Source organism: Pelobates fuscus, chromosome 1 (genome assembly GCF_036172605.1).
Source record: "Pelobates fuscus isolate aPelFus1 chromosome 1, aPelFus1.pri, whole genome shotgun sequence".
Taxonomy (NCBI): domain Eukaryota; kingdom Metazoa; phylum Chordata; class Amphibia; order Anura; family Pelobatidae; genus Pelobates; species Pelobates fuscus.
Genome location: NC_086317.1, coordinates 373,711,010 through 373,724,802, shown reverse-complemented (window position 1 = coordinate 373,724,802; position 13,793 = coordinate 373,711,010). Strand labels below are relative to the sequence as shown.

Below are 13,793 nucleotides of genomic sequence, written 5' to 3'. Positions count from 1 at the left end.
TATATTTATATACGAAACCAAGAGGCTGCACTCACCTGAACATGCATACTTCTAAGGATGCTGCTGGGACTAATTCATACAGCATACAAGATCCAGCGCACTTGCTCATTCACCAAACAGCGATTTCAATTCTCACAGAATGTAATAGTTTCATTTAAAAACACCTCACCTAGGGGTATAGTTTCAGTATATGATATGATGTGATTGCATAAGCCTGCCACAAGGCCAATGTATCCTATATAGATGGATATTTAATGTATATTAAGTATTTTTATATAAATTTTAAAGAAAGCATTGCATCACATTAAAAATTGTTAAAAACGACTCCTGACCATTGGAGTGGTCTGGGTGCCTACTCCCATAACCCTTAAAGGACCACTATAGGCACCCAGACCACTTCAGCTTAATGAAGTGGTCTGGGTGCCTGGTCCAGCTATAAACAACTGCTATGTTTATATTTGGGTTAATCCAGCCTCTAGTGGCTGTCTCATTGACAGCCGCTAGAGGCGCTTGCGTGCTTCTCACTGTGAAAATCACAGTGAGAAGACGCCAGCGTCCATAGGAAAGCATGTCTTGCCGTGCATGCGCATTCAGACGAAGAGGAGGAGAAGAGGGAGGAGAGGAGGAGGAGAGCTCCCTGCCCGGTGCTGGAAAAAGAGGTAAGTTTAACTCCTTCCTCTCCATCCAGCCCGGCGGGAGGGGGACCCTAAGGGTGGGGGCACCCTCAGGGCACTATAGTGCCAGGAAAACGAGTGTTTTCCTGGCACTATAGTGGTCCTTTAACCCTGCAAGGTAATTATTGCAGTTTTTATAAACTGCAATAATTACCTTGCAGGGTTAAGTCCTTCTCTAGTGGCTGTCTATCAAACAGCCACTAGAGGGATATCCGTGATCTTAGAACACGAAAAGTGTTTTAAACTACACTGGACGTCCTCACGCTATGCATGAGGACCTCCAGTGTCACCGGAATCCACATAGGAAAGTGGGAGGTCTAATGCACACGGCCATTGCGGGGGGGGGGGGAGGGGAGGAGCGTGGGCGGAGCCTGACCCAGCACCGAGGACATCGGCACTGGATTCAGGTAAGTCACTGAAGGGTTTTTAACCTCTTCAGCAACATGGGATGGGGGGTGTAAGGGAGAGGGGCATTGCAGGATCCTGCAGTGCCAGGAAAATGGGTTTGATTTCCTGGCACTGGAGAGTCCCTTTAAGGCAAGTAATTGGTGACTTTCAATGTTCTATTCAATAGTGTAATTTCCCTTTAATGAAGGGGGTATCCCGAGCATTATATGCATTATATGTAGGTACCATCTGTATACCCTGCCATCAAGATGCCTATGTGTCATAAATACAATATTGTTCTATTACAAAAAAGGTTCCAGGAGTAGGTCTATTTATCCTTCCAGTGTCCCACATACATATCAGCAATATGCTTTTGCCAATTATAGAAAGTGTCTACTTTATCCAAAAACTTTAATTTCAAGTTAGAAATGTCCCACTACTGGAGCATGATAAGCATATCCATGATCTCAAGAAAAATCTAAACATATGGATAACATTTTTAAAAACATGTATGTTTTATTTGGCTGCTAGTTTTATAATATGTGTGCACTAAGACCTAGACTGTAACTTTAAGAAGACAGCACCTTCTAGTGACATTTAGTGACTTTACACTTGAAATCTGTTTGTCTTCATTTTGCAGGTGATATTTTTAGCTGTCACGCTGTAGACAATCCATTACCACAGTCTGAACTTGCGATGCTCAGACAGTATGGCCCCAATGTTCCTGATGCTGTGCTTCAGAAGCTTGTTGCTGCGTTTGGAGAGTTAAGAAGCATGGCCGATCAGGGAATTATCACATATCCGTATTCAACCAGGGAAGTGGTCAATATTGTAAAACATTTACAGGTAAATAACGTACTGAGTTAACATCAATAAAGCTAGATGACATGGAGATGCTGCATATAACAGAGATGAGTAATTTGGACATAGTGAAGTCTTAAATTCTACTGATTAGTTTATCATCATCTCTAAGAGATCTAGCCACTTAAAGTTAGATTACAGCCACATTTTAAAACACTGATTGAATTAGTCATCCTGGGACAAAAATGAGTCATCTATTCATGAGTCATTTCTCAGCTGTAAAACTGTATTTTTGCAACCAATTCATATCCACCTAGATTCATGTCAACTAGCGCAAGATAAATATACTGCTTGCTATATGATAATTATAGTAACAGGTCAGTCATTTCGTACCATTTTTAACCCAGTTTTCTTCAATGCCCTGGTTTACTTGTTTAAGTCGGGGCTTTCCGGTTGAATTACTGGTAATACGTTTGTGTAGTGATTGCCCAAATTTTAGTACTTTAGACTTCATTTTAGAACAGAACACCATGCAGCTAACTCCCCATCCATCACACTTTGTGCTGCACTGAGGGCAGGGAAAATGATACAGAATTCGAATAAACAGGGAAACCAATATGACATGCCCTTAAACCCATACTAACCTACAGGAACCAATTAATTGGGGTTGTGATGTAATGAAAAAGGGTTACACGATATTGCAAATACCAACCAAAGTCAAATGCCTGGTGATGTTTTTTCTCTTTGCTTCAGAGCCCTAAATTAGTAATTATGTACACCATTAATTCTTCCACCCAGTGGTGGCTGGTGAAGTTTGAAGATGGTGGAGCGCCATCCTCCACCCTCATTATTTGACTCCACACTTTAACTCTGTAGTCATCATCTTCTGGCTAGTGACATCTGTCCACTTAACCTCATGTACTCAACCAGGGCCTGTGCAAGGGTTTTTTTTCTACACAGATGAAGATGTGTGCTGCAGCAGTAGAGAAGCTTCTGTTTGCTCTACCCTGGCCTGACATTAAGCAGTTCGGCACTCCCTGTGCATAATTTCTGTTAGACTATGTAGATGATAGAGAAGCTCCTCTACTGCGCTCCGTGGCTCGACCATACTACAAGGGGTGGCTGGCTGGAGGTGAAGCGCTGTGCTGTGCATTCCCTTCCTGCCGGTCTAACGGATCCTGTGCCCCCTCTCCCCAACCCCCCCCCCTTTGGGCCAGTGCACCCTAAGGCACCTGTGCCTCCTTATGATAGCGTCGGTTCTGTACTCAACACTTAATGATAACAGATACAGATTTACCCATACTATACTCAGAGCTAGTTATGATATAAAGATATCAATACAATACTCAAAGCTAGGAACAATACAGATACCTATACCATAAAAAGAACTGAGTACAATACAGAGATACAATACACAGAACCAGGTACAATACAGAGATATTCATACAATTACAAAGAACCCAGTACTATATGGAGATACCAATACAATAGACAGAGCTGATCATAATACAGATATACCCATACAATACACAGAGCTAGGCACAACACAAACATGCACATTAAATGCACAGAGCTGGGTACTACAGAGATACCCATACAACAGGCAGAGATGAGTAAAATACAAAAAATAACAGACAGAGCTTGATTCCACAGAGATACCCATAAAGCAAGCAGAGCTGGGCACAATAAGGAGATGAAATAACTATCCCACATAGCCAGGACCACTGTGATGGATTACATAGAGCTACAACAAAGAGGTCCCCACACAGTGCCTCTGTATTATGCTGCTATGCTAATCTTCATTAAAAACCAAGAAGTGATCAATTATAATAATAAAACAACTAATGCCCATTATATACACTTAACTAGTGGGGGTTGTTTTGTTTGTTGCTAGTCTATACAAGTAATTACTGGTTTGATGTTTTTGTTGTTAACTTTGTGTTCTGTATTTTGAATAGGTAGTGCATTATCTTGTGAGGCACCACAAATCCTGGGGTCTTTATTTTAAGTGCTGAATATGGCCCTTTATCTTGTGTGGTGATGTTGTTATTATGTATAATACAGTACTTGAGGTCTCTGTAATTTCATTCATCTTTTTCAGGAACATGTTGATGAGTATTGAAGTAGCCCTGTAGCCTTTGCAGTTAAGATTCTGCTGAAAACAAATCCTTCAATTGATTATTTTAAAAAATAGGCCAACATTATAAAACTAAATTAGTTATATGTAGGCAAGTGTCACTTTTATTCAAAGAAGAAGTGTCACTTGTATTGTTGTGGATTAATGTCAGACACTAATGCAATTGCAGGAAATGATGGAAATGAATCCATTGATAGAGACCAGAAGCAGGTGAGATTTTGTCTGCCAGTACCAAATAGTAAAACTGGTTGGTCGCTTACAAGTCTGCTTTTGCAGATACATTTAGTGAATAATAATGAGAATATTTGTGCATTGTGCTGGCAGAAATATTAGTTGGTGATTTATTAAAGCTACCTGAAAAGTGGTGCAAGGTTTGTAAAAGTGGAATACGCCTTTTAAAATCACCTATTATTTTTTACCTTAATAATATTATTGTTAAATGTACGGATACACTGGTGAAGCTCTGAAGTGGATTATAATTATTGCATGGTGTCCTCTTGTATGAAGTAATACAAAAAATTAGTGTTCCAGATCAGTTTGTCTCCCTAATGTACATTCTTAAACCGTGTATATGTATAAACAGGATAAACATTACATGGACTAAAATAACACAGATACAGTTATATTTAAAATGATGTAATTTTCATCTATGGAGCTAGACTTACAGAAAATGTAATCAGCCTGGCTTAATTGCCCGTTTCAGAGAGTAAATTAATATCGGCCGCAATCTACCTTTTAACTAAAATCGAATAGCCGACAAAAAATTTTTTTTTATTGAAAATGTAGAACATGTGAGCTTTCCATAAATCATAAGCAGGGCATGATGAATGAGTAAAGTAAAGAAGCAAGGGGTGGTGAGTGAATGAAGGGGAAGAAACAGGGGATAGTGAATGAATGCCAGAGGAAGAAGCAGGAATTATGATAAATAAAAGGAAAAAAGCAGGCTCGGTGAGGGAATGAAATGAGGACTGCGAGTGATTATAGGAGAGAAACAGGTGTTGGCGAGTGAATGAAAGTGAAGAAGTAGGAGATGGTGAGTAAATTTAAGAAACATGGCAGGTTGATGAAGAGGACGAAGCAGAAAATAGTGGGTGAGTTAAGGGGAAATATCAGGGCATTGTCTATGAAAAAAAGAAGCAGGGGATGGCAGAAATTAATGATAACATTGTAAATGTATCATGGTCTGGCAGCATGACGTGAGGTGTGCATGACACGCTTTGAGGGACAGACTGGCTTTTGAGATGGAGGCGGCTCCGTTTCTTCTCTGAACTGAGTTTTGAATTCTCTGCCTCCTTCCCCTTGCCTTCCCAGCACCTCAAGTGAGATCGAGATCTAATCTTTTGATATCCTCCCCTACCGGCTCCATCCCTTCCATTCTCCACTACCTACGAAAAAAACAAAACCATTTGGGATGCTTAATGGCTAACATAAATGTAGCCAAACACAAATAGAAGATCTGGTTGGGAAACAAAGAAGCACGACGAGAGGCTCAGAAAGCAGCACGAGTATGCTGAGAGGCGTTCTGTAAATAACAAGAGGGCAACTGAAGAACCTCGTACAGATCGTGGGGACCCAGAGCTTGCTGAACTACCCTGAGGGATACTGCACAAATTGAACAAGAGGAGCGTATATACAGAGGGGTGAAGGAAGGAAAGAGATTAACAATAAGAAGAAATATGATGATAACTTAAGCTCTATCATATTAGACAAATCTATTTTATTTCTTATTTTTTTAATTTATTTATAAAATATTTTACCAGGGAAGATAGATTGAGATTTCATTCGTTTTCAAGTATGTCCTGGGTCCACAAAACATTGCATTGATACATTATGGTACAATAAAATACAAAAACAATATTAAAGGGACACTCCAGGCACCCAGACCACTTCTGCCCATTGGAGTGGTCTGAGTGCCAACTCCCACTACTCCTAACTCTGCAAGTGTAATTGTTGCAGTTTTTTTTATAAACTGCAATAATTACCTTGCAGGGTTAACTCCACCTCTAGTGGCTGTCTACTAGACAGCCACTAGAGGGAACTTCCTCCTTCATAGCACAGGAAACCTGTGCTAGAGCGTCGCTGGACGTCCTCACTCTGTTTGAGGACCTCCAGCGTCGCTCATTTCCCCATAGGAAAGCATTGAAATTATTTTTCAATGCTTTCCTATGGGGAGCGCTAATGCCGCGCATGTGCATTAGGTCTCCTCGGCCGGTGGGCGGGATCAGTCTTGCCCACCGGCCGACGCAATACAGAGGAGGAGCGTCGCAGAGGAGGAGACAGCGGCGAGGGACATCGCCACTGCCTCAGGTAAGTCACTGAAGGGGTTTTCACCCCTTCAGCAACTGGGGATTGGGGGGTGGGAGGGAGAGGGTACCTCCAGTGCCAGGAAAACAGATTGTTTTCCTGGCACTGGAGTTTCCCTTTAATACACAATATATACAAAAGTTAACATAGAACAGGTAGGAAATATATAATCAACCATGACACATGCATTCTGTTTTGAGGTATGTAGAGAGGGATCTCTTAAAGGACTTTAGGCTTGGGGAAGATTTTAAAGTGTGTGGGAAGTCGTTCCACGATTGCGGCAATCTGTAGGAGAAGGAGGATCGGGCTGCTTTCTTTTTGTATTGAGGTAGACTAAATAAAGTGCTGGTACTGGATCGGAGGTTATAGATGGTGGGAACAGCCAGGAAGAGCATTTTGCTCAAGTAGGGTGGGAGTTTCCCAGAAAAGCTCTTAAACACAAGGCTGGAAAGATGAAGGGTGCGTCTGGATTCCAGCGACAGCCAGTTTAGTTTTTTTAGCTTGTCACAATGGTGGGTCCTGTTACATTGTAGCACAAATCGGCAGAACGAGTTATACAATGTAATTAGTATATTAATGTGGGGTTGCGGTGCAGGTGCATATACTACATCCCCATAATCAATGATTGGCATTAGCATTTGCTGTACAATCTTTTCCTTTACTGTAGGGCTTAGGCAGGATTTGTTTCTGTACAGGGCACCTAGTTTAGGATACAGTTTAGATGCAAGTTTTTCTATGTGGAGGCCAAAAGATAGATTGGGGTCTAACAACATACCTAAGTATTTGAAATAGCGGTCAGTGTGCTATTTGATTTTGTTTTGATGGATAGGTGGGAAATGTGTAATTTGTGTAATTTAGGTACTGTTCCAAAGATCATTGTGACAGTTTTGTCAGTGTTTAGGAAGAGTTTGTTTTTTGCTATCCACTTTTTTACCTCTGTAAACTGGTCTTGGAGCACAGCCTCAAGCTGCGGTAGATCGGATTTGCTCAGCTAGATTACTGTGTTGTCTGCGTACATGTGTACATTTGAGGATTTGCAGACATTAGGCAGATCATTTATAAATAATGTAAATAGTAGGGGGCCGAGAATGGAACCTTGGGGAACACCACACGTGACTGGGAGAGGGAGGGAGTCGCTGTCAGAAATGGACACATATTGCGAGCGATCCGATACATACAATTGAAACCAGGTTAGCGAACAATCACCAATACAATAATCGTTTTTTAGTTTGTGCAGTAGAATGTCGTGGTCTACTGTGTCAAAGGCCTTTGCAAAATCAAGGAAAATAGCTCCAGTTAGGTCTCCTTGTTCCATGCCAGTTTGGATGTCATTGCAAACTTTTAAGAGGGCAGTTGTAGTGGAGTGATTCTGGCGAAAGCCCGATTGATCAGGGGTCAGATAGTTTGATTGTTGGTAATACTCACATAGTTGCGAATGGACACATTTTTCTAAGATTTTTGACAATACTGGGAGCAATGATATTGGGCGATAGTTAGAAACCAAAGTAGTGTCACCACTTTTATGGATAGAATACACAAAAAATAGAACAAAAAAGCGCAATATAAAATTAAATCGTCTGTATGACACCAAATATTAAAAGTCCAAAGATAAAAATTTTTTAGCTGCCAGACATAAAGGGTTATTCCGCAAACCTATGTGATAGAATGTCCAAAAGTAGATAAATGTCAGCGCTCTGCAATAGCCCCAAATAAGTGTTTGTTTAACCCCTTCCTCTCCATCCAGCCCGGCGGGAGTGGGACCCTGATGTATGTTTTCCTGGCACTATAGTGGTCCTTTAAGTAAATTTCAAAGTGATGTCTTAGAAGTACAAACTGAGAATCGTCAACAAATCCAAATTTCAATCCTTGGAAATAAAAATATCCGACTTAGAAGACAGATCTAGGAGAAAAAAAATATTCAAATAAGAGGTGTTCCAGAAAGTGTTACAAACCAAGAACTTAAAATGTATCTACTATATCTATTTTCTTCAATAACAGAGATATCTTTGTATGGGGCACATCCTCTACAGAGGTATCATAGGTTAAGAAAACCTAAAGAAGTGACAGCACCCAGAGGGAAAATTATGAAAAAAATCCGAAATGCTCCACTCAACGATGAGAAATATAAAGATATCAAGTTATTCTCAGACATCTCTGCTGCCACCTTAACAACAAGAAGGCGCTTCCAAGATATAACAACAAAACTTAGACAGAAGAGAAAAAAAATTACAAATGGGGATTTCCAACAAAATTAATTATAAATTATGAAGGCAAAAAATATAATTTTACGGATCCAATACAAGCAAAAGAACAACTGAATAAATGGAATCTTGTCACACAGTTCTTTCTAAATTAAGGACGGTTTCCAGAAACCTTTTTTTTTTTTTTAATTAGACCTTTTCTCTCTCTCTTGAACCATGTGCAAGTCAGAGAATTAAGAGATTTGAATTGATGGGGATTGCAGAGTTTGCTTTATCAAAAACAGGATTGATGATATTTTGTCAATTTAGCTAGCTTTGCATAGAAACTAATTGGAGAAATAAATCCCTATTTATAAAACTTACTGGTAAAAAAACAAAACAAAAAAAACCTTCAATATATAGAATCTAGGAATGTAAATCAATTATTAGTTAATTGCTTATTTGAGTACATTTTACTCTCTTTATGCCTATTCTCTTCACCCCTCTTTTGCATTTCTATGACATAATCATATCCGATCTAGAAATATCGATAAGTTAATAAGGGATTAGTGAGAATAGGGAGGATTTAAAGAGGTGTATTATTTTTTTTAATGCAGATATCACTATACGGATTATATAAGGAAAATGGGAGAAAAAAGGAAAAAAAACACAAATAATTAAAGATAGTTTTTTATATATGATATGCATTTAAAAGTAACAGAAATATATAAAATATATCAATATACCTCAAGCTAAGCATAATATATGTAAGAATGTCATATATGTAAGAATAGTAATTATTAATATTTAAAACTAATTATTTAATATTTAAAACGGTATATGTCGAATGTTAAGAGGGTTATTGACAGCATTTCAAAATTACAGTGTGTTATGCGCCTTGTTGGGCGACATGTTGTTCAGCGCTTAAATGTGAAGTTAAGTTACAGCTATCCCATAGTCGGAACGGGGAGGCTTAATGTCTACCTCCTTGCACATCGTGTGATTGCGCATAGGAGAGTTCTGAATACTAATTATGGTTTTAAGAGTAATATTTTACGCGGATGCGCACACATCACACCTGATATAACTGCTGAACTTCATTGGTAACTACATGCTGTGTTATCTCTAAAACAATATAGATCCTAAGTTTGTCCCAGTTAAGCGTTCTAACATGAACATAAAGCTTGGTGAAAACACTCAATACGTAATACAATACTAATGCGATGGACCAGTGTGCTTGGGTAGGTCACTAATGTTGTGGTCTCTGGGTCTCTAATGTTATGGTCTCTGGTTCGTCAGAGCTGTCGTGTAGTTAGTGATGTCCCTGTCACCCTGGGACGTGGGGGGGGTGGTGTGACATGGAGTCATCCTTCTCTCGGTAGGTATGGTGACCTGTGTTAGTGCGGGGGGTCTTCTATTAATGGTGTCTGGGCCTTCACTCTCGTCATGGTAGGGAGTCTGTGGCCTCTAATGTCAGGGGAGCTGTACCTATCCGTAAGGGATGGAATGAGAAATCAGTGTCCCAAAAGGTTGCAATATTAGTCCCAAGTTCAGTTCATGTTGAGCCTGTGGCTGAAGGCGTTCCAATTGGGCGTCGGGGTATGAATGCTGGAGCTTCTGCGTTGCCCCAGTGTGGGGGGTAGGTGGGATTCGTTAAGGGCTTTGGTGTGGTAAGTGAGTCCAGGGGGAGTTCCAGCAGACTCAGGGTTCTCTCGGCCTCCTGCATGTTGCGTATGTTGTGTGTGGTGTCGCCCTTAGTGACTTGCAGGGTATGGTTCGGGCCCCAGCGGTACCTGATGTGCTTTGATCTCAGGAGGGAGGTAAACTGTTGTAATGTTTTCCTCCAGGCCATGGTAGCTCCCGAGAGGTCTGGATAGAATGTAAGGTGCATTCCTTCGAAGGTGTAAGTCGGATGGTCTCTGACTGCTGTGAGAACTGCAGCTCTATCCTTCAGGGTCTGGAACTGCGTGATGACATCTCTCGTGGCTGAAGACTGGGCCTTAGGGGGCTTGGGGATGCGGAATATGCCGTCAATAGCTACCGCTTTGGTTAGTTTCGGGGTGAGTAACGTTGTTAATAGCCTTCTAATTAGGTGAGGCAGCTCGGCGTCTGGTGTGTTTTCCGCTATGCCCCTGATCTTTAGGTGTTTCATGCGGCGTTTGTCTTCCAGTGAGGCGAGTTTCAGCTCATGGATCTGGTGTTGCTTCTTGAGCTCTTGTACCTCTTGTTGCAGCTCCAAGATTTGGCCTTTCTGGGTGTCTGTGGTTACTTCCACCGCTCCCAATCGGCCATTTAGGCCCTGCAGGGTTTCTCTGAGTGAGGCTACATCGGCCGCGATTTTCTGGTGGTGATCTGCCATTAATTCCCGTATAGCTTCCATGCTTACCGGTGTAGGGGAGGTAGCAGGTAGCTTTTGCTGCGTCCGGGCTGGCAGTGATTGTGGCTGGGCTTGAGTGGTGTCCCCCTCCGCTTCATCCGACGATTCTTCGTAGAAGTCGGAGCAGCCGCCGTGGAGGGATTCCATTCTAGAGTTTGAGGCTTCTGCGGCCTGCCGCCAAAGTTCGCCGATATGCATGCTTTGCCTCGGTTTTTCAGGCTTCAGCTTTTTAGTTTTCCGCCCCATGAGGTATTGGCGAGTATTTGGCTCCGTGTGTAGCTTCCATAGAAAAAGGCCTCTAGGCCCTGGAGCGTTGACGCGTAGTAGGCCGCAGTCCGGCGCCGTGGCTTATTGTGTTTCGCCGGGTATAAAAGCGGTATCAGTCGGTATGGTGCCACTCAGGTAGGTCCCCTGGGGTGTTTTTATGTTTGGATGGGGCTTTGTTGGGGGGATATTTGGCGGATTCAGGCTGTATTTGGAGGAGCTCTCATGAATGACGTCCGTTCTAGTCGGTTGGCAAGCCCCGCCCCCCCATATAACTGTTTTAAGCGGGAAAGGTCTGCCTAGCATATAACTGTTTTAAGCGGGAAAGGTCTGCCTAGCATGTCACCGTTTTAAGCGGGAAAGGTCTGCCTAACATGTCACTGTTTTAAGCGGGAAAGGTCTGCCTAGCATATAACTGTTTTAAGCGGGAAAGGTCTGCCTAACATGTCACTGTTTTAAGCGGGAAAGGTCTGCCTAGCATATAACTGTTCTCCACACGACATGTTTACATAGCATATAGTTGTTTCTAGACACAAAAAATTACCAACAAAATAAGATGGTCTCAAGTTATAGCCATGGTTAATCTAGGTCTAATAGCAAAGTTTTGAGGGGATGTCAGTAACAAGCTGGACTTTGGTCCTACAGTGGGACTATCGTGAATGTCATATTCACCCCATAACTTGCCGAGCCTGTACCTCAAGTTATGTTTCACTTTGATTCTTGATTCAAATAAGCGACTCACAAAACGGAAGCAACCACACTAGTTTGCTGGTATAATTACCATCAAGCTGGACACAGCATCGCAATTTTATCCCAAGAGCAGAAAGTTAAGCGACGTCAATTTAATTTAGTTTATCTTAGTTCATTTTATATTGTGAATATGTTTAAGTAATGACAATCGATACCGAATACCGCAAAACTCAACCTTATAAAAAATGTGCAAGATCAATCCTGTACCTCCTGTGTTTAAATGTTTTGTAATGCGCTGGAGGATTGCCGTTGGGGTACCTCACAGGTGATTGTACGAAGCTTCTGCACTACAAAGATAAAGAATAAAAAAAAACAAAAAAACTAATTATTATATATATATTATAGTACAATTTGACACTTAATGGGGTTCACACGTAATGATGATTTTTTAAATTAAATAAGGTAACACTTATAAAAAATAGAGTAAAACAAATTCATATGATATTGGAGTAAAGATTAAATGTATAACACAAATATTTCTAGAAAATAAGAGTAGTATAACACATGTGTGATAAATAAAAGTTTTTTTCACTAAAATAAATAAATATTTGGAAATGATAACATCACAACAAGTGCGAGATGAATAAGGGGGGTTATATATAAGGATGTTCAATAGAGAGGAAAATTGTGAGGAGAGGAGAAATAGAGAGAGATATGTTATGTAATGTAATTAAAGACTTTATTTATTTTTATATATTGTTGTTGTGATAAGAGGAAAAAAAAAGGAATTAAAATTAAGGTAAACCCTCGGCTGAGAGATAGAAAGGGGACGGAGGATTATTACAGTAATACAGATTAAAAGAAAAAAAGAAACGGAAGCAAATTCTTTAAAAAAAAATTATGATAGAAAGCCGATACACCTTAAGTGTGACCTAAAAGGACTAAATTAGATTTCAGATAACACACATGGTGTTTGTTTAAAATATGAATGTTGTATAGATGATAAGTATGCAAGGGGTTATTTTTTATTTGTTGTAGGTGACATTATAATTTTCCAGAGGGAACTATTTAGAATAGGATGGGATGAAGTAAGTGAGGCTCAAATCAATAGAACCAATATAAATGACACTTAATTTTATATCAATTAATGCTCGGGGAATGAATACTCCATATAAAAGAGGTAAATTGCATCATACTCTGTGTCATAATTGTATCGATGTATCATATGTTCAAGAGATTCATTGGAATGATTTAACTAAAAAACTATGGAAATTTTCCCGTTACCCACACGTATATCAAGCTAATATGATGGATGGGGAAAAAAAAAAGTGGTGAAGCAATAATTAATAATAATAATAATTTCTAATAAAGTTAAATTTGAACCAGTTTTTGAGGAAACATAATATAGGTAGATGTTTTATTTTGATTGCAAAATTAATGATATAACATATACATTAGTAAATATATACTGCCCTAATCAGTCTCAAATAAAATTTCTTGATAAAATAATGAAATTTTGGGAGACGATTTCAATTGTGTGCCTAATGTCAAATTAGATTAAAAAATTGCCATCTAATGCAACCATAGACTCCCAATTAAAACATAATGCGGATTTACTTCAGGATTTTTTGGCAAAAAATTCTATGTATGACACCTGGACAGTACTATATCCCCAAGATCGGGATTATACTTTCTTTTCAAATGTACATTGCTCATCCTCAAGGATTGATTTATTTACTACTAAATTGCATTCGATAAACAGATGTATTTCCTCAAGGATCGGTTCAATAACTTGGTCAGACCATGTACCCATATTTTAAAAAATAAAGGATAAAAGATAATACACCCCACAAACAACATGGAGATTCAATTAATTTTTATGTATACTTTGTCTGGATATGGATAAGGACAAGCTGAGTATTTTGTTGAACATAATGATAATGGGGAAACCTCCATTTTATCAATATGGGGATCCTTTA

At 39.9% G+C, this 13,793-nt stretch overlaps 1 protein-coding gene across 1 annotated transcript in view; it reads left to right on the top strand.

The window, feature by feature from the left end:
• Positions 1–13,793, top strand: part of VWA8 (von Willebrand factor A domain containing 8) — a 376,054-nt gene that overhangs the window by 160,516 nt on the left and 201,745 nt on the right. Inside the window, exon 26 of the mRNA XM_063425968.1 lies at positions 1,702–1,907. Coding sequence (XP_063282038.1) covers positions 1,702–1,907 — 206 coding nt within the window. The remainder of the gene's footprint in view (positions 1–1,701; positions 1,908–13,793) is intronic.